The 26,389-nt window shown below is 38.2% G+C and overlaps 1 protein-coding gene across 7 annotated transcripts in view; it reads right to left on the bottom strand.

Moving 5' to 3' along the window:
* The window catches only part of EYA1 (EYA transcriptional coactivator and phosphatase 1), a 317,430-nt gene that overhangs the window by 49,450 nt on the left and 241,591 nt on the right, over positions 1–26,389 (bottom strand). For all 7 annotated transcript variants that reach the window (XM_067712078.1, XM_067712075.1, XM_067712076.1 and 4 more), the window contains 2 exons: positions 25,227–25,310; positions 155–244 (listed from right to left, as the gene is read on the bottom strand). In XM_067712078.1, coding sequence (XP_067568179.1) covers positions 155–244; positions 25,227–25,310 — 174 coding nt within the window. The remainder of the gene's footprint in view (positions 1–154; positions 245–25,226; positions 25,311–26,389) is intronic.

Here is a 26,389-nt window from a genome sequence, read left to right as displayed (position 1 = left end):
ATGAAGGCAAAACGCATGACCATATAACCAATAATTACTTTATCTCCTTATTCCAATTATATATTCAAAAAATAATATCCCATTGTTATTTTAGGACCAATCACCTATTTCCAAACATGCAACATGAAGAGTATATAAAATAATCAGAACTTACCTCTAAGTCGTTAAAAAATAGATGTGTGTCTGCCAAGTTGAAAATCATTTCTTCCATGCGTAGTCCAAGGGAAACTGAAGTAGGTGGATCCTAAAAGAAGAATTTTACAGGTCAAGAACATACATACTTCAGGGTACAAGAAATACAGTGTCACGCTGAGAGGGAGTTAGCATCAGGAAAGGACAAAAGGCTTGGACTCCAGCTGCTTTTAGAGTGCGTGGCTTATTCTGTATTTGAACTTCAGTGACTTATTTTATTTAAAAAGTACCTCTAAGGTTGTTGGTACTTTGCATAATGAAGAAAAAAATTGCTGCTTATAATATTGCAAAAAATATAAAATCTAGGGTTACTTAGACATACAGAGTAGAGGAAATACAGCTTCACACGTCTGTTTCAGGAGCAAGAAATTCAGTGAATCAGAAAGACATTTTTTTTTTATGTTCCACCTCAATCCATGAAGTGTCTAAAAGCACTGCCACAAATATCAGAAAATAGATATAATATAGATTAATTTCAGAAGGACAGAAAATACCAATTTCACTCCAGATGATAACTACCATTATTTTGTATTTGTTCAGATTGCCCGCCAATTTTGAGTATACTCAAAACGGAAGTGATGGTGGCCACTCTGGCCAGCTGGCACCATGCCAGTGCAGGAAGCTGATCTTGACATTCATGTGACACTATCCAGTCATCAAACAGCCAGTAACACACACAGGGGAGCACAGTGGCTTCTACCCAACGCTTCAAGCCTTCGACACTAGTGATAGACAGTTTGTCCCACACAACACACATCCTGATGACATCTGTTGGTACTGAAGATGGGGGATATAGAGATATTTGCAAGGTTTTAATGGTGTTACTATATTCGTAATGCATCCAACCCAGGAAGCAACACTGTTCATGGTGAATATCCTGCATAATTAGTGAAAAAGGAAAAATATTCTGTAGAGAAAGTATTCAAGGATATGTGAGTTTTTCAAATTTTTATTGGCATTTTAATAGCAATACCAACTTTCACCTTTACGGCCTTTAAATTTTTCCAAAGAACAAAGTTTCTGATATACTCTTTTATTATCACAGCAAACCTTTGGAATCTATGTGGATCATTTAATTAGAGAAACTGTAACTAGGGAAATTATGCCTTCATGTCGCCCACCCATCTAGCTGGGGTGTACTTTGTGTGTCACCTGTCTTTGAGTCTTAGAGTGGAGAAAAACCCAGAGAAAATAACTCTTGCTTTCTAATACTGTCCAATATAAACCCCGTACATTTTCTCTATTGTCTTCATTTCAAAGCTCAAGACTTGCCTGTGTTTTACTCCCTACCCTCCAAGTATCTAAAGTCCATCAACACCAAGCCCCATCTTCTCATGGGCATTGGGAGGCAGCGACAAACGGTGGAAGAAGAGCCCTAGACCCAGAGGCCAAGCCCTATACTTGTTCTCTTAGTTACTTTGGTGTCTTTATCTCACTGAGCCTCAGTTTGCTCATCTAATAAATCAGGTGGCTTGATGGCAAATATGTTGTTCTCCCATAGAATAAAAAAAAAACAAAACTCCATCTCTTCATTTGTCACAATCATATGTGTTTATACACCTGGGAGAAAGGAGGGGCCTGGGATGGTGGAGGGGGCAGAGACTCACTGGGTGCCAGAGACTCACTGGGTGCCAGCCATGGGCCAATCAACTGTGGCCAGGGAGGCGGAGTCAACACCATCCCTGCACCACCCATCCCACTAGCTCCGCCCACCCCACCAGCACACCCTCAGCTCCAGCACCAGCATGGTTTATCTCACAGGAGTCCCAGAGATGGACAAGAGGAGGTTTGGGGAAAATAGGGCAGGATGGTACTGCTGGTCTCAATTCCCCTCCCACCTAGGCCTTCTCTGCCAGCTGACTGGCAACATAAAGGAGAGAGAAAACACATTATTGCCAAAAATCTGGGGTTAGATTGGCAAAGGGGCAAAGCAAATACCCCAGGGTTTGTAAGAGGGCAGACAGGAAATAAAAACACATAGGCCAACTGAGTGTCCAAGAGCTGTGCAGGGAGGGACAAATAAAAACACTTCCCTCAAATTTCCTGTACAATGATTAAGGCTTGTTAAATCTTCCCTGCTTGATACCACCTAAAGTCTATGAAATTTCATAGGTTGTAGAAGAATTAAAAACTGTTTACAAATAAGTAAAGAAAAACTCTCACTGAATCTTGGTTTTATAGGAAATTGCTCACTTCCAAGAATTCCAAGTATCAATAAGTGTGCTGGAAAAAACAAATGCTCAAACACATACAGCCTAGAGCAGAATTAACCAGTAAGGGAAGTTCAAACAGCTGTTTCTAAAACAAAACACCTGACTCAGGTGTGTCCTCCCTCTAGTTGAGGCCAATAAAAATACACTGACTTGTCTCATAACCACATCAATGAATCTTTTTATGTGGCCAGGCGAAGGAGACTCACTGCAATTATTTAATGGGCAATTCTAGAATTGATATGCCATGGTATTGTTACTTCTGAAAAAGGATTATTTCTCCTTGATATGGTTGCTTATTTATACCACCATCAAAAGAATTACTCCATTGTTTGTGAATATATAGCCTACTCTAACTTTTCTTCATAAATTACAGTAATGACTTGTGAGTTGGAATACTAATAAATTTTAAAGGCTTGTTCAGTCTTGTGGTCAAATACAACATAGATGTTGGCCTTATTCACCTTTTAATGTTTTTCCCTTTTGTTATTAGCTGTCATTCCTTAACAGTTTTCATACCTGCCACTCCACAGTATTGTTAGGAAACATTTACACCACCAAAAGAACCGTCTGACGATCAACTGAAATGAAAGAATTTTAGAATAGGAAGGGGATCTAGTTGAAAGCAGTGTTTCTCAAATATTTTTTAACCATAATCCACAGTAAGAAAAATCATTTTATACTATGATCTAGTAACATCTCTCTCTCTGTCCCTCACACACACACAGCTGAAAAGTGAGCTTGGCAAAACGAGGCTTTCCACACTGTGTGGAGAGTATTCTGTTACTTTCCATTTCAGCGCCGTTAATGTGTCGAAGTCTACGGTTTGAAAAGCAGAGTTCTAAAGAACACCTACTTTTGATTTCAGAGACAGGAAAACTGATTTGCAGCCGGGTTATGATTTGCTTGTGGTAACAGCGCTGTTAGGGTACAAAGCTATCTCACCCTAAGTGTTTTACCTGAAAGGAAACTAGCCAGAAGAACAGATAGGTAACCATGGTAACAGATCTGCTTCCACATTCTAGCAACTGGAGTTCTTCTCAAATCAAGGTTAGATTTGATCTTCCTATTATAATAATCTTTCAATATTTTCATATTTTTCAAATATGGCTGATACAAGTCAAATGTCAAAAAAGCTAACACTGAACAGTTAATAAATTAGTCCTAGCTTGATGGTTTATTTTGGCATATATAGAGGAAGAAGGAAAAAGCACATTTTTTAGACCCAAACTGAGACATTAAAGTCACCATGTCTTTGGCTTAATCTTACTTTCCTTGTGCTTTGCAGTAACGAATTCCAGAGCTGTAGTTGTGAAATGGTGCCTTCTAAAACACCATTTTTTGCTACGTCACTTTTGAAAAATTATTTAGAACTTCGCCTCCACTTCCAAGAAACATTTCATTTTAAGTAAACCTTGTTGCCAAATGTTCCCATTCTTTTCTGAACTTGACTCCTCTGTGGTATTTACCACTTCTAATTTCTTCTTAACATTTCTTCTTCCCTTATGTCTGTCATATCATCAGTCTCTTCTGGGCATCTTCCTGGAATCTGATTATCCATCCTCTATCCCTTCAGTGATGTTGGTTCCTAGGACTGTTTTCATCCATTCCTCATTCTGTTCACACTGCCTTACAGACTCCAACACACTCATACCTTCAGCTATCACCCCATTCCCCTCTGTTGAACCTCAGACCTCATTTGTAGGCCCATATATCAATCACCTATTGGTCCTTTGTACTTGATGACCCATAGAGCACCTGAAACTCAATGGGCCGCAACCTGGATTCATCATATTTCCCACATCAAATGAACCACATGGTCCTGCCCCTTGGACCTGGAATTCATACCTTTCTTATATTCACCACCATTATCTTTTCTCATGTGTCTCGTTTGTAGCTATCTGTAGTAGCTTCCCTCACTAGACAGTTCTCCCCCGGTTACCGACATGAATACAACCAAGTCTCTGTTCAACCCCCATGCTCAGTCTTGCATCCCACAGAGCGCTTCTTTCAGTGCCCCTCCATCAATCCAGAGGCTCTTCCCCGACTCCTCCCAGCTGGGCTCATCAGCCGCTGGGTACCACAGCTGTATGTGCTCTTGTCTATGTCAGAGACATATCCCTGTTATCTTTCTCTCTCCATCCTTGGGACCATGCACAATGCCTGGCACAGGGCTTTCCCAAAGTTTGGTGGAGGAATAAATGAATGAAAGAAATAAGCAGCAGATATTTCAAATAACTGTAATGAAGAAAAAAATATTAAATTTGATCTTTAGTTAGTTATTAGTGTTTAGTGTCAGTAAAAAAAAAAAAACCTAGATACCTAGCTTAGGGGGAAAAAAGGACATTTGATTCCTAAAAGTCATTCTATCTACATAATACGGTATCAATATTAAACATGTTCATTCATACTTTGTACCTGATTAAAGAGCAGCTCATTCTTAGAAGAGCTACTTACAAAGCCTTACTTATCTATTTGATGCAGTGAATAAGATTAACATAAGATCAGCATACAATTATTTATTTTTAAAATTTATCAGTGGTATGCGTTACAACATCTTGCAAAATATATTCTCTGCAATCTAGTTCCCTAGTAAAAACTGAATAGTTCAGTGAAGAGGCTCAAACAGAGAAAATACAATCAAATGCTTTATCATTTTTCTTGTTTAATGAATAAACAGTGTAAACTTACTATAGTTCTTCTGCCCAGGAAATTCTACTAGCTGTTCCTTAACAAGACAAGACAGACAGCATCCAGCACCGCCCCTCACACACACACACACACACACACACACACACACACACAGGAATTAAATTTAACTCTGATCTTAAATTATTTTGATATGATAGTAAATTGCAAAGCAACCTAAATGTCCATCAACGGATGAATATATAATGTTGTACAAATATACAATGGAACATCACTCAGCCATAAAAAGGAATGAAATAATGCCATTTGCAGCAACATGGATGGACCTAGAGATTATCATACTAAGTGAAGTAAGTCAGACAAAGACAAATATAATATCACTTATGTATGGAATCTAAAAAAAGATACAAATGAACTTATTTACAAAACAGAAATAAACTCACAGACATAGAAAACAAACTTTGGTTATCAAAGGCGAAAGGTGGGGGAGGGAGGGATAAATCAGGAGTTTGGGATTAACAGATACACATCACTACATATAAAACAGATGAACAGCAAGGACCCACTGTACAGCACAGGGAACTACATTCAATATCTTGTAACAACATATAATGGAAAAGAATCTGAAGAAGAATATGTATATATATATTCTATATATATATATTCTATATATATATTCTATATATGTATATTATATATATATTCTATATATGTATATTTTATATATATATTATATATATATATATATATATATATATATATAACTGAATCACTTTGCTATACACCAGAAACTAACAGAACACTGTAAATCAACTATACTTCAACTTAAAAATAATTGCAGTTGTCTGCTTAAAGTCATGAAAATAAGGTGAAGGAACTCGTTGCAATGCTAGGCTACCCAGGGCTGTTTTGTGTAAGTCAAAAATAGTTATGTCTATTGAAGAGAAAGCAACATTATACAGATAAATTAGACCCAAGCCTAAAACAATTGTTTTGCTCTCATCTTCTATTCAGTGATCTTTAATTATCCCATTCCCTCAAGATCTTTTTCTCCTGTTTCTAGAACACAGAGCTGCCCACAGAGACTAAAGTTATTATCATCCTGTATTCAAATCATCAGTACCATCCCTGGCCTGTTGTCATTCTTTTACTGTTCCTTGATTTTTTTTTTTTAGCCTGATCACTGCTATTACACTAGATCCTCATGTGATGAAAATGCTTTAAAGAGAAGAAATTCTTGACAAAATCAGTGCATAGAAATGCTGAAATGCCATTAAATTCATCTTCTAGGGGGATTCATGTCTGTCAGTTTTGAATTGACATGTAGAAAAACTATAATGTGATTTGAAGTAAATGAAAGAAAAGGGTGTCCGTAAATGTATGTGGGTATTAGAACACTGGAGGACTAGGAATGTGGGCTCTTGTTGCCTTGTTTTGCTTTACAGATGAGCTCGGGCATTGGATAAACTTCAAGCATCACTAAAAATGCACTTTTCAGTAAGCGCAATCCACAGCAGTTCAGAAATTTGATTTCACCAAGACTCAAACACCAACGAAGACACTGTTGTGACTGCAGGGCTGTGTCATTACTTCCACACATCCATCTAGGAATTCTCTCAGGATGACAAGTAATGAAACTCCTTGTGATCAGAGCTTACAAGGATGCCATCCAGTTCATCTTTGGGCTGAACTAGGTCTAACACTAACCCCAACACAAGGCATTGGCAGGGGTACTTTTTTGCTACATGTCACATAAATTGAAGGAGCTTCTTCCAACGTAATTGTGCTTCCAACCTGCAGGCATACAGGGTAGAAGGACACTGGAAGTGCACACTCTCATGGTGGTCGTACCATGGGCTTTGCAGTCATGGAGTCTAGATTGGAATTCTAACTTTGCCATTTACTAGCTGTGTGGTGGGCAAGTTCAGTTACTTAAACCCCTGGACCTCAGGTCCCTCATCAGTAAAACAGGAATACAACAGGCTTGTTTGAAGGATTAAACTGGTAACACATTTAAAGTTCTGAACATAGCGCCTGCCAAGTATTAAGCTACTGCTGCTGCTAGGGTAGTGGTGGTGATTTCTACTATCACTATACTACAGTTATAACAGCAGATCAATCTGAACATGGGACACCATGTCTCCACTACAAAAAGATGCATTAGCATTCTGCACTCAGATTGGATGTGAAGTTCATGCTTTTTAAAGATAAGGGCAACCCTAAATTCCTCATGCCAATATTTTTGAGGTGACTGTGTTTTCAAGAGACCAATCATCAGTAAAGCTGATTTGTGCGGATGTTAAATGGGGAACATGCAGTGTGACCACTCCTAGGAGGAGCGTCATTGGTTCTCCCAAAAGATCTCAACCAAGCTTCTCATCACTAGGAGAGATGACTCAACTCTAGCAAACTGGCAAAGGTGTTGTCCCATACTCTGAAGATCTAGGAACTAAAGGGAAGGAAGTGTCATTCAGATAGGATCCAAATACTGAACCGATTCAGTAGAAACCTAGAAGTGTTCTTTAAAAAATAAACCAATTACTTGCACAGCCAAGCAGTGTGATCTCCATGGGTGGGTCACATACCTGTTAGCTTATACCCTTTAGTCATTAAAGGGTCAGATGTGAACAGGCACTTAAACACAGCCCAAATCCACTGCTTACAGTCAATTAACAAATGACTTGGAAGAACAGCTCTTGGAAAAATCTTGACTCTGCCCAAGTTTATCAACAAATGGCTGGTAGTGATAAACGGCAATAAACAGTTAATTACTGAGGTACATTCCAAATTTAGTACCTTCAATGTATAGTCCCTGAAAAATTTCAGTATTCACAAAATGATGTTATGTTTTAGCATTTGAGGAACAACATAATAACTCAGGGAGGTCTTGTTTGTGGTGGGGCCAAGGATAAATCTGTGGGACTACTTTAAGAATATCAACATCATATAAAATTATCAGCTAACATAACAAGAAAGAAAAGTGGAGTCTTCTAGTATTAGTTCTTCCACAAATAGCAACTCTGATTGTCATGTGATTAACTACCAGGGAAAGGTATTCCATTTCTCAGCTCTCTGATGTGAGCATAGCATTCTTTCCCTAATGTAAATAGTTGATCACTTCCAAGTCAAGATTACAATGTACACACATTGTACATAAACCTCTGTTAAATAGTATTCTTACACTGAGATTTACAAGGAAACTGCCTGTAGATTAAATGCCTAAGGCTAGGCTTAAGCCTCAAGGGGCAGAGTTGGAATTACCTTTAAAGTTACCCACCAAGCATCAAGCAAACCTATAGATTAATCACATTAGTTCACTGACTCAGAACTATGGCTGGTAAACTGAAATTCACTATGCTGTTGAAAAGATAATAAAGGAATGTGGCACCTGCATGAGCCACTGAGGATATCTATCTGTCTCCTAGAGGTGATCCTTAACAAGGATGTGTACTAATACTGGAGAGATATTCAAGGACAGAAGATATTTGAGAAAATCTCTAAATTCAGAAAGTGGTTTAGGTTTATCTCAACACTTTGCCTCACCAAAAGTAACTATGGGTTAGTTATTTGCAACAAGCACTGTCACATCTTTTTATTTCTGATGTGCATCCACATATACTTGGTTCTGCTGAGTTAATGAACTTGTGGTTTAACTCCCCTCCTGCCCTCGCCCAAAACTCTGGAGTTTTCTCCTTCCTAATCAACTTTGAGCCAATAAGAAAGGATTTACAGGATAATTACAATAGATTGTTAGAGGAGACTGTCCAAGCAGCAAGCTGAAGTTTAAAACAAGAGCAACCAGACATTACACATCTCTTACTGGAAGGATATACCTCACCTACGAAGTCTTAACCAAAACAAACAAACCATTAAACCTGAATCTAATTAACCTTCTGGATCTAGCTACTAATTCACAGGAAATACAGGGGACAAAAGAATATGTGACAAAGGAACACAATGGAGATGTAATCAAGAAAACCCAGTCTCAGACTCTCTGTAAGACAGATGATCTGGTTATTTCAACAGAAATATTCAAGGTTAAAAAAAAAGATTGAGTGAGAATGTACAGCTTAAAGACATGTAAGAGACATACAATAAACTGTAAAAAAAAATTATAAAACCACTGGAGAAAGACACTTTACAAACTAGGAACAGAGGATAGAAGGAAACTATCTCAAAACCACAAAGGACATATATGAAAAGCCCACAGGCAACATCATACTCAATGGTTAAAGTCTGAATGCTTTTCCTCTATGACCAGGAACAAGACAAGGATGCCTGCTTTTGCCATTTCTAGTTGACATAGTACTGGAAGTCTTAGCCAGAGCAATTCAGTAAGAAAGAAAAAGAAATAAAAGTCATCCAAATAGGAAAGGAAGAAGTAAAATGTCTTTGTTCACAGATGACATGATCTTATATGTAGAAAATGCCAAAGAGTTTCTAAAAACTGTTAGAACTAATAAATAAATTCAGCACAGTTACAGGATACAAAATCAGGACACAAAAATCAATTGCATTTCTATATACTAATAATGAACAATCCAGGAAGGAAGTTAAGACAATTTCATTTAAAATAGCATCAAAATGAATAAAATACTTAGAAATAAACGTAACCAAGTAGGCAAAAGACTGGTATACTGAAAACTACAAAATGTTGCTGAAAGAAATCAGAGAAGACACAAATAAATGGAAAGGCAGTCCATGTTCATGGATGGAAGACTTAATATTAAGATATCAATATACCCAAAGTGATTTACCCTATCAAGTTTTCAATGATGTTTTTTGTAAAACCAGACATATCCACCGTAAAATTCACATGGAATCTCAAGGGACCCCAAATAGCCAAAACAATCTTGAAACAGAATAACAAAGTTGGGTCTCACATTTTCTGATTTCAAAACTTAGTTACAAAGCCACAGTAGTCAAAACAGTGTGGTATAGAGTGATATATAAAGACAGACATATAGACCAATGGAATACAACAGAGAGCTCAGAAATAAATTCCTACATATATGGTCAAATGAATTTCAACAAGGGTGCTAAGATTATTCAATGAGGAAAAGACTGTCTTTTCAACAAATGGTGTGGGGAAAACTGGATATCCACATGCAAAAGAATAAAGTTGGATCCTTACCTTATACTGTATACAAAAATGAACTCAAAATGGATCAAAGACCTAAACCTAAGAGTGAATCTATAAAACTCTTAGGAGAAAAGCTTCATAACACTGAACCTGGCAGTGACTCCTTGGCTATGACACCAAACGCACAGGCAACAAAACAAAAAAATAGATAAATTTGACTATATCTAAAAACTCTGTGCATCAAAGGGTCCAATTAACAGAATGAAAAGGCAACATATGGAATAGTAGAAAATATTGAAACTCATATCTGATATGAGGTTAATATCCAGGATATACAAAGTACAACCAAGCAACAAAAAATGAACAACCCTATTAAAAAATGGGCAAAGAACTTGAACAGATATGCTCTAAAGAAGATATACATTAGAAACATCGTATCACTATGTTGTGCACCAGGAACTAACATAGTGTTGTAGGTCAATTATACTTAAAAAGAAAACAAATAAACTCATAGAAAAAATCAGATTTGTGGTTACCAGAGGTGGGAAGTGGGGGCATGAGGAATTGGATGAAGGTGGTCAAAAGATACTAACTTCCAGTTATAAAATAAATGCTAGGGATGTAATTTACAACATGATTAATATAATTAACACTGCTGTATGATATATATGGAAGTTGTTAGAATAAATCCTAAGAGTTCTCATCACAGGTAAAAAATACTTTTTCTTTATTTAACTTACTGTGATAATTATTTCAAGATTATGTAAGTCAAATCATTATGCTGTACACAAACTTATACAGTGCTGGATGTCAATTATATCTCAGTAAAACAGGAAGAAAAAGAGCTAAAATAAAAAGAAGATATACAAATGGTCAACAAGCACATGAAAAGATGATCAACATAACTAATCATTAGGGAAATGCAAATCAAAATCACAATGAGATACCACCTCACACTCATTAGGATGGCTACTATAAAATAAAAAAACAATCTGGAAGATAACAAGTGTTGATGAGGATATAGAGAAACTGGAACCCTTGTGTGCTGTTGGCACAGCTGCTATGAAAAACAGTATGGCAGTTCCTCAAAAAATTAGGCATAGGGTTACTATGTGATCCAGCAATTCTACTTCAGGTACCTGAAATAATTGAAAGCAGGGTCTCCAAGAGATATCTGTACACCCATGTTCATAGCAGCCTTATTCACAATTGCTAAAAGGTAAAAGCAACCCAAGTGTCCGCTGACAGATGAATAGACAAAATGAGGCATACCCATACAATGGAGTATTATTCAGCCTTAAATAAAAAGGAAAGGAATTCTGACACATGCAAACAACATGAACGAACCCTGAAGACATTATGCTAAGTGAAGTAAGCCACTCACAAAGAGACAAATACTGTATGATTTTACTTATATGAAGTATTCAGGAGAGTCAAAATCAGATTATCACACTAACTGAAGTAAGTGAGACAGAGAAAGACAAATATATGATATCACTTACATGTGGAATCTAAAAAATAATACAAATCAACTTATTTACAAAAGAGACTCACAGACATAAAGAACAAACTTATAGTTACCAAAGGGGAAGGATAAATTAGGAGTATGGGATTAACAAATACACACCACTATATATAAAAAGATAAAAAACAAGTATTTACTGTATAGCACAGGGAACTGTATTCAGCATCCTGTAATAATCTATAAAGGAAAAGAATCTGAAAAAGAACATATATATACCTGAATGACTTTGCTGTACACCTGAAACTAACACAATATCATAAATCAACTATAGTTCAATAAAAATAAATAAATAACAGAGCAGTCAAAATCATAGAGACAGAAAGTAGAATGGTGGTTGCCAGGTGCTGTGGGGAGGAGAGGATGGGGAGTCATTTAATGAGTATAGACTTTCAGTTTTGCAAGATCAAAAGAGTTCTGGAGATTGGTTGCACAATAATGTGGATGAATTTAATACCACTGAACTGTATGCTTAAAAACTGCTAAGAGGGCTTCGCTGGTGGCGCAGTGGTTGAGAGTCCGCCTGCCGATACAGGGGACGTGGGTTCGTGCCCCGGTCCGGGAGGATCCCACATGCCGCGGAGCAGCTGGGCCCGTGAGCCATGGCTGCTGAGCCTGAGCGTCTGGAGCCTGTGCTCCGCAACGGGAGAGGCCACAACAGTGGGAGGCCCACGTACCGCAAAACAACAACAACAACAAAACACAACAAAAAAAAACTGCTAAGAGTTTATCTTACGTGTATTTTACAATTTAAAATCAAAAAAAGAATCGGAGAAATGTAACTGTTGATTAGACATTCAATGATATTAAGAAATTATTATTAATTTTGCTAGATGGCTAAAGTTCTGAGTAACATCTACTATTTCTATTCTAAAAATTCTTTTAATGGAGTCTTAAATACATACTGAAATACATACAAATGAAATAATATGATCTCTGGGACTTGCTTTGAAAAATAACCCTAGGGTAGAGCAGGACAGGGGAGGCATGTGGTAAAGGACATACATGCAACAAGATTAACTAGGATCTGATCATTGTTAAAGCTGGCAGAAGTTACACTGGGTTTCGTTATACTATTTCATCTACCTATGTAGATGTTTAGAAGTTTCTATAATAAATTTTTAAAAAATATTCACTGAGTCCAGATTGGTTGTCTTTTGGTGGTGAAACTATAGATTAAAAATATTTATTTTGAAAATGTAAAGCACACTCAAACCATACTTTTAAAATGACAAAAGAAATTTTTAAGTCAAAATTACAAAAGTCTTGCAAAATTCCTCAGCATCTCCCTTTTATGGAAAAGATGCTAGGAGTTGCTTGGTAATCTGTACTCAGACTTAAGTGAGATTTGTCATATACAGAAGGATGTAGGTCAGAAGACCATGCTTTTCCTGTATTAACTCTACTAATTTTTTATCATATGGGATGGTCTTTTCCAGAAAACCAGAGAAACTCCTACATTCATAATGGAAGCCACAGGACCTATGTCTTAGACGTTTAGGAGCAGCAGTGTCACATTGCAATGCCGATCGGCTGCAAAGGAGAATTCCCAGTGTAATTTAAGAAGAGCGGTAACCCTAGAAGCATCTCATTTAGCACCTCTGGCATTTATTTTTTGGTTGTGCAGCTCCTGTGGATCCTGATCTTTTTTTTCTGGCTCACAATACTAGTGTTATCATTTGACATCCTATTATTGGCTCTTTCTTACTAGCTAAGTAATTGTAGCTATTAGAGAACACTTGTCATGAGTAATACAGGAAGACTTGTTTCCTTCCTAATATTGTTATTCCTTTGGAGATTCTGTGGTTTCACTCTTTGTGGATTTAGAGTGGCGTTAGCTTAGATCAGTTTTGCCCCAATGAAGGACTGCTATTGAAGACTCATCCATTTCCTACCGACTGCCTCCTTTATTAATTTATAAGCTCCCTGAAGGCGGGAATTACGGTTAGGCACCTATTACATTTCTATGTATGTATTCAAGAAATTATAAAGGACTGACATATATACACTATTATGTATAAAACAGACAACTAATAAGAACCTGCTGTATAACCAATAAATTTAAAAAAAAAAGAAATCATAAAGGACATTCTGAATGACTCATTGGTATCAGACCAGGAGATAAACGGTGACTCAGGAAGGAGAGGGGTTCACAGCCAAGTGTGTCTTAGGTACTACAGCCTGTATAACATGGGTGGTTTTGCGTGTGCAACTTGGAACGGTGCCATTTGGTGGTACAATTTTCTGAATTACTTAATGGATGTTTTCAGTGATCATTACTCACAACGAAACTACTACAGGCCAGAAGGCTAAGGAACTGCGTACCATCTACTGCTTCTACTATGATAAATTCTTTGGATGGGGTCTTAAATTTTGGTTAGTCCTAACATGGAGACCACACGGCATAGGCGTGGACTCTTACCCAGATGTGTGGGGAGGAGCAGCGGTGGGTAATTTCTGACATGACTTGTGCTCTATTCCAGGGACCAAGATGAAGTTCATGCTGCTCAGATTATTGGCCATTTACATTAAGAAATATCATAGAAATATCATATCATAGTTACACCTGCATTGCTAATTCCAGTATTTGTACATGATATTTGATCTTAACCATCTGTAAAACTGTTTGGAAGGATGGGAGGCACTCAGCCCTAATTCTCATTTCGTGGCTTCAATGGCAATTTAATCTACTTTTAATAGCAAACACGAGCACCCCCCATACCTACCACCCCTCGAACTGAGACTGATTAAAAAATGCTTTTCTTGGGCTTCCCTGGTGGCGCAGTGGTTGAGAGTCCGCCTGCCGGTGCATGGGACATGGGTTCGTGCCCCGGTCCGGGAAGATCCCACATGCCACTGAGCGGCTGGGCCCGTGAGCCATGGCCGCTGAGCCTGCGCGTCCGGAGCCTGTGCTCCGCAACGGGAGAGGCCACAGCAGTGAGAGGCCCGCGTACCGGGAAAAAAAAAAAAAAATGCTTTTCTTAACCCATTTTCATTACTTTCTCAAAATTCTATTTTTGGCTCAGAGTGTCCATGGCCCTTTGAACCTCAAAATAGATAGTTTGAGGAATACCTGTTTATCTCTTCTTGGGTTTTTAGAATAGGATCCAGAATGTTATTCTGCGTACAAAAATAAAATACTTTGTCCTTTCTCTAGAAACCTTAAAGCTAACCATTCATCTAGCCATAAAAATATCTTTTTTATATGACTATTTTAAAAGATACATCCCAAGATTTTTAGTTTTGGTTTAACAATGTTCCAATGCCAAATATTACATTAGATCTTGTGTAGTCCAAAAAGAATAAGTTGCTTAAGTTTTACCGTAAAAACAACTAAAAATAGCACCAAATGTTAATAAGAAAGCAATTTCTCTTTATTGCTTAGATATACCAGTAAAATATTAAAAGAAAAAATTGTTCGTATTGTTAATATAGCTCTGGTTCCTATTTCCACACCCTTGAAATTTTGCCCTTTTATTCCTTTTCTTTTACCATCTTAGTTTTCTACACTGAAAAGCAAAAAAATTTAACAGTGAAATAAACCAAGCAAAAGTATAAGGTAATATACATTTATCCAATTCAAATTATTTTAGCTGAGACCTTTAAGAAATATTTTAATACCTAAGTCGTTGTTCTAATATTAGATAGCTGCAGCATTCCGAGTAATAGGAATTCTACAGTAATAGTAATATAGTATAGTAATATAGTAATATTACTGTAGTAATTCTACAGTAATAGTAACAGGGTTCTACAAAGTACCAGTGATGCTGGGGGGGTTTATTTTACTGAAAGCCGAAAAAATTAATTTTGCTTTTTAATTTTTATCTATTACTATTTCCAATTTCCAAGTACCTTTTAAATACATGATAAATGTCTTTTGCATCTCTCGTATCTGAATACATACCCCACTACATCTATGTGATCCAACCTATACAGAATCCTGGCAATTGCTATCCTAATACTTTGGATCAAAAAGTGGAATCTATCATGTTTTAAAAATGCTATTTAAAGAGTTTATCTTAGGCTAGAAAGAGGTGCCAGAAGATGGTTCAACTATTTCAGAAAGTCTGACTAGTTCCCTGGGATATAGTACTTACATTTTTAATTTGTGGACTAAAAGGTAAGGTTCTAAAAATTCTATCTGCTCTGATCCTATGTGGGCAGCTAAGCCTCCACTGGCGAACAATTACTGGGATTGAAGTGGCCCAGTGAGGTGTGATGCGAAGGATGTGAACAGGTTTATGAGGATTTGTTGGTCAATGTGAAAATCTTGTAAAGTCTCCTCAAAGCAACAACAAATCTTGGCCAGTCTCAATCAAAGGAAAGAAAAAAAAAATACCCATTTTGGACCCCTTAAGCAACTCCTTATTTAGAATGCTAATGTTACAGCCACAGACGGGGCCCAAATGCCATTTAAAATAAATTCTCCCCATTCAGGATCTTTTGTTTTGGAGAAAAAGAAGCTGAAAAACAGGAATGGGCAGGAGCTCTGAGTCCAGGAGTGGCTTATTTTCAAGGCCCCATGCTGGTTGCTCACAAGGGAAGGATTAAAGATAAGATGAGAAAATTAGCTCCCTTCTTGGAGAGAAGGAAAAAAAAATATGCTAAAATGTTATTTCATTTAAAAATATTTCTAAAAGCGTTATGTAAATGATATGTACAACCTATGAGACCCAAAGATTCCACTGTTTTCTTTCTTTTCTCTAACCTGTCTAAAGTTATCAACACCATCAATGGTATATTAACTTTTTGCAATTTTATAAGGCCCTATCACTGAACAGCTGGTGTGAAATGCCAAGGTTTAGGAGTTGGGCATAGTTCTGATGCCAATTAAGAAATAATCTGGATTACCAGGAGAGAAGGTACACACATGAAAAATAATTCACAGCTGAATTACTCACTGAATGATTTTAAAAAGAAAAAAATCCAAACCTGTGGTAGGGCTAATCAGGTCATTTTTACTGATTAGATATGTGACACTCGACTGCTCTAATTTTCTCCTATTTAAGAGACTCTCTTTCAACATCATGAAAATAATACCCAAGTAGAGAATAAGGGTAAGAACTTCACCATTCCAAAGATGAATTGTGATTGTGGAGAAAACCCACTGAATCCCAAACATGGGACAGATGCCAAGACGTGGCACAAAGAGGGAGGAAGGAGAAGAAAGCCAGAACAGATCTAGCCAAGTTGGGGCCCATGCAGTGCCAGCAAAAAGCCTACACGGCTAAATCCAATCAAAAGACATCTAGATTTCACTTGTAACCACTCTCCTATCTCTCTCTCCTTCCTAGTGTTACAGCCATTCTCTTAGACCTTTATTATTTCCTACGGGGAGGACTGTAATAATCTTCTCTGCTATCACATCCATCTTCCAAATGGTACACGTCCATCATGTCGCTCTACTGTTTCGATATCGTTCATGGCATCCCCATGCCCACGTCACAAAATCCTGGCATTCAGGGCTCCTGGCACCCCCCTTTTGAGGGTGATGGGCCCATCAGAAGACTAGATGAAATTCCTGACGTTGTCAGTTAATAGATGTGCTTCCTTGGGCCAATCATTTAATCTTCTGAGCCACAGCCTCCTCATTAGACAAAAAGAAGGAACGAATTGGATATTTAATCAATGTGAGATGGCAGTGCAGACTGTAAAAGGTGAACAAAGGTGCAGTCTTTTTATTACCATTTCAGTACATATTCTGCTACTCATCTTCTGCAATTCCGATCCTCTATATGTACTTAACAGATATCCAGCCACTTTGCCTCTCATTTCCCTAAACGGTTACACTCTCCTTCCACCTCTCCCAGTCTGCTACCTGGAACGACAAAGTAGTCACTATTGCTCACTCCCTCCTCTGAACCCCCCAAAGTAAGCAAAAAAGCTCTTATTTACAAAGTGCCTATGAGTATTTTTCTAGGTGCTTTACATTGTTTTCCCAACAGCCCTGTGATTGCTCCCATTTTATAGATGGGAAGATGAAGACAGAACAAGTGAGATTCGCATTATCTCCAAGGGGCTTTTCCAGGCCTTAGAGGAAGGGAGGTCCAAAGCTGGTGGTGGCAGGCCAGTACGGTGGCTGGAAAGCTGTGATGGTTCACGTTTGTTCACTGCGTTCCCTTTTACATGTGTGAACATGAAAAATAGGCTTCATTCAATAAGGTAGCAGGAACATACATTTCAGTCTATGTTATAGCCAGTAAGCAGGAAGAGGCCGCCAGTTAAAGGGAAAGAGAACCACTATCGGGATAAGGGCAAAAAAAAAAAAAAAAAGGGATGAAGGAGGCTCTTTCAGCTGGAAATCCCTTTGATAGTCAAAAACATTGTGTTTTGGTTCATTTTGAGAGTTTAGGTTCCATGTCAATTCACAGTATCCAAAGGTTATATTGGGAACCCTAATTTATTTCATCATTTTGATCTAACTTGGCATTGATACACAAAGAAGAGAATAAAATCAGGGAACAATTTGCGAGTAAGTGGCCAACTCAGCACACCTGTCACACAGCCCTAGGGCACTTCCCTGCTGGGATGACCAGAGCCACCACAAAGGTTTGAAAGTCTGCTCTGGGTTTTACTCATTTGTCGAATATTTCTTAGCTGAGAACTGTGGCTGCCACGGCCACCCATGCACCCGAACCCATTCTCTGTTTCTTCCCGGGCACACAGCTAGGCTACATCTCCTGGTCCCCTTTGCGCTGGGCCAAGGGAGCAGAGGTTATGTACCCTTCTAAGCCTGGCCCATAAATCCTGCCACTCGTGCTCCCCCCTGCTTTTTCTCCCTGTGGGCTAGAAAGCTGATGACAAGGATCACAGAAGCCTCAGAAGCTACACGGTGAGATGGTACAACCATCATCTGCAGTGCCAAAGCCTGCCTAAACCAAGCAACCCGGGAGATCCACTCAAGACCATTCAGTAGGAAACAGATACATTTCTGTCGTGTTGGAGCCATGAGATTTGGGGCCTATTTCTTACCACCATTTTGCCTACCCTGACAAATTCATGTGCTCCCTTGTGCTTCACTGGGGCCCCAGATGCAGACACACAATGCCTACATTGAGTTTACTGTCTCGTGAGCCACACTGTGGCCGTCATTGAACTGTCCTGATGTCCTGAAGGCAGGAGTAATATTAACTAACACAAAGTTCAGAGCATGATCTAGAGCGAGGGCAGGCAAACCTTTTCTCTAAAGGGACAGACAAAAAATATTTTAGACTTTGCAGGCCATATACGGTTTCTGAGACAAATTCTTCATCTCTCTCTCTCTCTCTTTTTTTTAATATATATAACCCTTTAAAAATTCAAACAACATTCTTAGCTTGGAAGCTCTACAAAAACAGGCCATGAACCAGATTTGGCCTATGAGATGTAATCTGTCAATCCCTGGTCTAGATTTTTAAAATCCAGTGGAAGGATCATATTTCATGACATGTAAAAATTACATGAAATTCAGACTTGGGAACTATAAGTAAAGTTTTATTGACATTTATTCAGTTACATATTATCTGTGGCTGTTTTTGCACTACCAGGGCAGAGCTGAATAGTTATGACAGGATATGGCCCACAGAGCCTGAAATATTTATTATCTGACCCTTTATCAAAAAAGTTTATGAAACCCTGGTCTGGAGGTTCCAAAAGAGAGATCATCCTGTTTAAGTAACCAGATCCTCTATAGCCCAAGGAGGACCCTGGATGTCCGGCTGCTTGGGTGCCATGCTAAGAACTTGACATCTATAGCCACCAAGGAAGGTGGCTCAACAGAGTGTGGAGTTTTAGGGAGTTCTTACCCTAAAACAGGGTAAGAACAGCTATCTTTACTGGCTACCTAGAGTGTTCTGATGAAACAGGTTAGATAAGCTGCTGTCAAATTTTTCTTTCATCAATGTGCTGAATGACCACAGTAATACACTCACTAGGGAGGTTCAGTTGACCTAAATTCACTATGACAATGGGGACCTTCCTAGAAGGCTGGTACATTAGAAAACACACGCTCAGACAGCAGATACAAGATCAATCAGTGACATAGGCTGTTTTTATTATTGGATTATTGCTATTAATAAGGCCCTTCAAATTCATGACATGACTTACATCTTTTTTTTTTCCCCTACAGCCTTATTGCAAAATCATTGGCACTTAAAGCAATGAATTCTTAAAGCAATTAGAAGTAGTCAGATTTATGGATATGGAAACTAAGGCTCAGCATGGATAAACAATTTGCCCAAGGTCAATGAACTGAAAATCAGAGCTTAGATCTGAGTCTAGTTCTATCTGAATTCAAATCTGATGCTCTTTCTATTATACCATAAGGCCTATCACATATTGGTAGTTCAACAATTTAAAGACACTACCATAATTTACTCACTAGCAACTAAGCCAGATTCAAGGAGTTTTTTGTTTTGTTTTGACAGCCAAGGTTCAGCTACATTAAAATACAACTAATACATATTTTATGCCAGACATGATGCTAAGTGTTTTTCACATATGGTCTCTACCTCTTCAGTTCCCTCATCTGTAAATGGGTTTGGCAATAGCAGTTTCAGAGCACTAAAGTTGAGTTAAATGAGTCCTGGGCACACAGGAGATTCTTAATAAGTAGGGCCTACAATTAAAAATGTTAAGCTTTGGGCTTCCCTGGTGGCACAGTGGTTGAGAGTCCGCCTGCCGATGCAGGGGACACGGGTTCGTGCCCCGGTCCGGGAAGATCCCACATGCCGCGGAGCGGCTGGGCCCGTGAGCCATGGCCGCTGAGCCTGCGCGTCCGGAGCCTGTGCTCCGCAACGGGAGAGGCCACAACAGTGAGAGGCCCGCATACCGCGAAAAAATTAAAAATTAAAAATGCTAAGCTTTATGCTGTCCTGAGTGTTCACACATTTAGGTTTTTGTATAAAATGAGGAGTGAGGCTCAAGACTTTGAAGACCTATTTGAGCCCAAATCTGTATGAGACACAGGTGTTAAAGCAACAATAAAAAGAAAGTATTAAAACAATCAACATACTGGGTATCTTGGGAAGTCCTCCCACCAAAAGGGAATAATACTTGGGACATAAGCACAATACTTATTTTAAATACAAATCTGGGGTCTGTGCTTTGATATTAACAACTAGATTATTACATTGTCTATTTTAAAGAGAACATTCAACAAAAAATATCAAGACTAGTTTTCTTCAGTAAAATTGGGGAATTTGGATTTAGTTCGAAAGTAACTTAAAAAGAAGCATTAAACAAAAAAAGCTAGGATATTATTAACAACAACCTAATTTACAGTAACACCCATGGACTTCATTTTCCTGCTAATATGCTCTTTCTTTTCTCTTCCCTAAAATCTGAACTGTAGCTAGCACCCTCTTTTTGTTCCCATCACCTTTGTTATAAAACAACACTTCCTTATAACACCCAGCAGGACTGCTTCCCACAGCTAGGATTACATGGAAGGTGGGACATTCTCAAACTTTTTTTGGGTACATATTGCTGTAACATGCCCTAATTTTGCATTATATCAACCAGATCCTGTATCCCCTTACTGAATAGCCTACTCATCCAGGAGCCTAAGCTACTGTGACTAAGCTACTTCTCAAGTATCTGGTTCCCATAGAGACCGGACAGCGATCACATTGTCGGGTATTCAATGCTTTATATGCCTGAAGAGTAAGGCACAGCCACATGCTCCCTTGACAAAGCCCAGTAACATCCCTGAACCTGTGCTCCAAGAAAGACGGCCCGCCCCTGAACTGCTTTAAGATTTCTCTCCTGTTCCCCGAGCAAACAAGAGGGATGCAAGTTCTTATTATTTTTTTTAATTTTATTTATTTTTTTATACAGCAGGTTCTTATTAGTTACCCATTTTATACATATTAGTATATATATGTCAATCCCAATCTCCCAATTCATCACATCACCACCCGCCTCCCCACCACTTTCCCCCCTTGGTGTCCATACGTTTGTTCTGTACATCTGTGTCTCCATTTCTGCCCTGCAAACCGGTTCATCTGTGTCATTTTTCTAGGGGGATGCAAGTTCTGATCAGCTTGGTTATTATTATTGTTTGGAAGAATCCTTGTTGAGCCACAGTTTTATAAGACATGATTATCAGATCTGAGAGCAGTTCTGCCAGACTCTGAAGTTCTCTAATAAAGAGAACATGGAGCAAGCTTTCTTGCATGCCTCAGGCTACAATTCAACATCCTCAGCAACAGCATCTTCAAAAGTCAGGAAGGGGCGTGTCCCAGCAATGGGACCACAGGCTGACCAAGAGTGCCCAGCACAAAGAAGGTGTTTAGGAAGAAAGCAAGCTAATATTGTCTGAGGACCTTCCGATCCTGAGCTGTGCACTGTTGACTAAATCTGGCATCTCCTGCCCCGACCACTCCCCCATGCCCCAGGCTCACCTTCCAAGTATCTCCTTGCCTAGTCCAAGTGGATGTCTAATGGGCATTTCAAACCAGTATAACACTGAACTCTCCATTTTCCCTCCAAATTAGTTCTTCCCCATCTCAACAAATCTATGACTATTCTCCCAGTTGCTCAGGACAAAACCCTGAGCCTGTTACTTATTGCCCACCAGCACAGTCCAATTAAATCCTAATTCTCTATCTGCAATTGTAATAGGGAAGAACCTTTTGTATTCTACTACAAGTTAATCCCTAAAGGGATGTCACCTATAAGCTTAAATTATACATAATGGCCCATGTCTGGGAACCCTGCCTCCCAGGTAATGAGCATTAAGCTAAAATACCTTTGTTTAGCTCACAGCGAACATTCTGAGCAGGCCCACCTGTGAATGACTGCAGGGAGGAGGAAATTAACACACCCCTTCCAGAGGCTGATGGGAACCAGCAAATGTTTGACTTTACTCCCTCCCCTTTCAGTATAAAAGAAGACTGAATTCTAACCCAGGCAAGATGTTTCTTTGGGACACGAGTCCACCATCTTCTCGGTTTGCTGGCTTTCTGAATAAAGTCGTTATTCCTTGCCGCAACAACTTGTCTCTCGAGTATTGGCCTGTCGTGCAGTCAGGAGTACGAGCTTAGATGCAGTAACACAATAGAATCCATCATCCAATCAGCTTCTCCATCTGTGCTGCTAATGCATCAGATCACCCCTGAAACCTCCTCTCTGTTCCTCCACCCCTCTCCCCGTACCATTAATCCTCCACACAACCAAAGTAGTCTAAAAATCTAAATCAGACCTTGTCATGTCCCCGTTCGAAGTCTTCCAAGGATCTCCTACGGCGCGTGCAATGAGATTAACCCTGCTGACCATGGTTGGGAGGCACTCTGTACCTGCCCTCATCCCAGCCCACACCTCTCTTGACTCTGTATCTCCAACACTAAGCTAGGCAACACCAGCCTCTTTGTCTCTCAAACATCAAACCCTTTCCTGCCTCTGTGCTTGCTGTTTCCTCTGCTTAGAACACTCTTTCTCCTGATAGGCACATTCTCAACTGGACCCTTCAGGTCACTCTGACCTCAGGCTCAAAGGGTCATGCTCAGGAAGATTTTCCCCAACCAGGCTTTCTGAAGTTGCTCTCTTCCCAACCCCCATCAACTTATAAACAAAGGGTAAGCTTACACTTAAACATCTCAAATCATCCATAGTTGAAAGAATATATACCTTTGGCTTTGGGAAATTACAGAAGGTAAAACTTTTTATCACATGCCCTAGTATGAGAAAACTAAACATACAAACAAACAAAATACTATCGGTTGAAGTCTCAAAATACTAATGGTTGACACTTGTAAAAATAAAATTCATGATATTTGTAATGTTTGGTTTAGATCTTGTCAAGAATCCGAATGAAAAATTCTAAGCTTCCAGTGGCTTCTAGGTTAGGTGTGAATTCCATGTGTAAACCAATAATTTATGGCCAGAGATTGACACGAGGTCGTGCGGTCATGGGATGTTCACCACCTCTTTCTAAACTGACCCCTTTCAATGGCTAACAGCACACTGATCAAGACAACTCTCTTTACATCAATTTGGCCTCTAGTGACAAAGCTTTTAAAGACTTGAGACTTTCTGGGTGGTTTTCAAATGTTGGTTTCCTAAGTGCATGTCCTTTTCAACACCTTTCCTTGAGTTCCAGGAGCCAGCTCTCTTCCTTAGGAGTTAGTTGTAGGGAGATTAAAATTGTTCTGTTAAGATGATCTTCAAGACTCTTCATATTCATTGCACTTTGATATTTCAGGCTTTTAAAGTAGTAGTTTTTGTAGAAATAGGGATAGTAATAGTATTGATAGAAGAAATAATATAAAAAATCACAACTAATATTTATTGAATCCTTATTATGTGCTAGCCACAAATAGAGACTTATTTTGAATGACTGATTCTATGACCTTATTTTTTTATAATCTGTGTTTTTGTTAATTGTCTTCTCATAGAAAATTTGTTTAACAATAAGATGGGACATATTGTGTTTTACATATATCTTATTTCTGACAGACATTCAAATGGTGGAATATTCTTGTTCTTATAAATGTGCATTTTTCCAACCCTTTTTTGGGTTAGGTGTAGCTTTAGGGTTAAAAGAAGGAAGATTGCATTGTGAAGCTCATTGATCATTTCTCTACTTTCACCTTCAGACACCTACATATCAGGCACTCAATATGTATTTATTGAAATAACTATTTATTGAAAGAATGAATACCTGCATAAAATCTGTAAAGACGGCATGACCATTTTACATGTATCAATTTTAACATTCAACTGTGATACAAATCTGGAGTCACCAAGACACAAGAATTCACTTCCTAAGGCTTCAAAAATATTTAATCTTTAAATCTTTCTTTAAAGATTAAAAAGATGAAAAATATCATATTCACAGGACATTTCAGAAATTAAACGCACTTTAAATAACATGATTTTTGCATGGGAAAGGTTTATGGAACCACCAAGCAATCAGAAAGGATTTCCAAGGTTTTGAGAAACCCAAATGCAGAACATTGAAATTGAAGTTGTACTCATGGAAGGTGATCTATAACATTATTCTGTACCTATACCACCAAGATAAATATTGTAACGGCTCAGAATTGGACGTATTGGTCCTTTGTCATTCAGAGGCCCAATTTTACAAAGCATTCGTGTAAATTTAGCTCCATAGCAAAGGGACTAATAAAGACATTCATAACAGGTGCTTTGAAAATAAAATACTAACACTGGTAATCACAGAAGACAATATCAAGCACAATATTTGCTCCATTGAATATGTTGGGAATAAAGAGAATAAAAGGACATGACAAAAAAATACAACACAAAAGACCTTTCTGTATCATCTATATATTTTACTATTTCATCCTAGAATAGCATCCAATCACCTGTATTCATTGGGGTCTGAAATAAGAATGAATGTAATTGCATGAAGTTTATCTCATTTTTAAGAGCCTAAAAAGAACTCCTTCTGTTCATTTATATGTCCTTGTCTTACATATATGACTATTTCAATAAATCAAGTTATCTTCCTTTTTATATTTTAAATGTATTATTTAAAGTTAAGCCACATTCCCATTTGGATAAAAAAATTCAATTCTAGGAACACTTACTCTAAAGAAATTAAAAACTGATGCCTCGTGGTACTCACCCTCCCGTATCTGTTGGCGTAGGACCCAGTGAGCAAGGAGTGGAAAACGATGATTGTCTCGTCCAAGTCCCAGATGAACACCCTCTACAAAGGAAGAACCAATCACTGTGTCTTTCTCTTGGTTGAGAAACCTGCTATTCAGCTAACTTCAACATGAAAATGTAGTCTTTAGATGGGAGACAAATGAAAAATATGAATTTACTATTTTTTTTAAACACAGCTGTTCCAAAGGGTATCTCCTAGCTTTCCTCAGATATAACCTCAAATGAGGTGCAAGAGGATAAATACATTAGCAACACTGACATGAATATAGGAAAAAAGACTATAGGTCCTTCCTACTTCTGTAGTTGTTTCTTAGTCTTAGTTCTAAAGAAATGAAACATAAGCTAAAATGAGTTTGTTTATAACTTCTAAGACAGAGAGGGGCAATCAATGAAAAATCACTCAATTGATCTTTTCTTTATCTCTGCTCTCTGTTCATTAAGAAGTGTTAAAATAACTAATCTTGTGTTTTATTCTTATCAAGTATTTAAAAATTGCACATAAAAACTGAAACTACATCATCTATTCTTAGGTTGTCTGCTGCGATGTTATCAAATGGATGATATATTGTTCCTGCCCAATTTTCTTCAGATTTCAGAGTTAACAACTTAAGCAGATGCAACACACATGCTCCTGACACACTCTTGGGGTATTTGGAATCGAATTATTGAAGGAACTCATTTCAAAAAGGTCTTTGAGATACCACAAAAGGCCTCCCAAGCCTGCTTTTCTTCTTCTTACCAATCCCACTTACACCAGTACATATTCATACAAGTTCTGCTGGAAATTTTCCATCTTTTCAGCCAAAAGAATCACGTTTTCTACCATCAGTTTCACTTGGGCAATAAAAAGAAACAATTCCAGTGGATTCAAGGCTATGAAATCTATCACCCTTTAAAGTTTTATTTAATCCCTCCTGCTTTGAACTCCACCAAAATATGTCTTGTAAGGTGATAACCACTTCTGTTTAGAATATCCTGGGTTTTCCTTTCTCAATATACATAGCGTGTCTTTAATTTCCGAGTGGATTTTATTAAGCATTTTTCGTACAACACTTAATTTAAATGGCAATGACAGAGCAGTACAAGAGAATTTTGTCAAAGCAGGATTATATAATTTAT

The sequence above is a fragment of the Pseudorca crassidens genome, chromosome 17, assembly GCF_039906515.1.
Source record: "Pseudorca crassidens isolate mPseCra1 chromosome 17, mPseCra1.hap1, whole genome shotgun sequence".
NCBI lineage: Eukaryota > Metazoa > Chordata > Mammalia > Artiodactyla > Delphinidae > Pseudorca > Pseudorca crassidens.
Note: the sequence above shows the minus strand (reverse complement) of the source record. Positions and strands in the feature narration are given on the sequence as shown.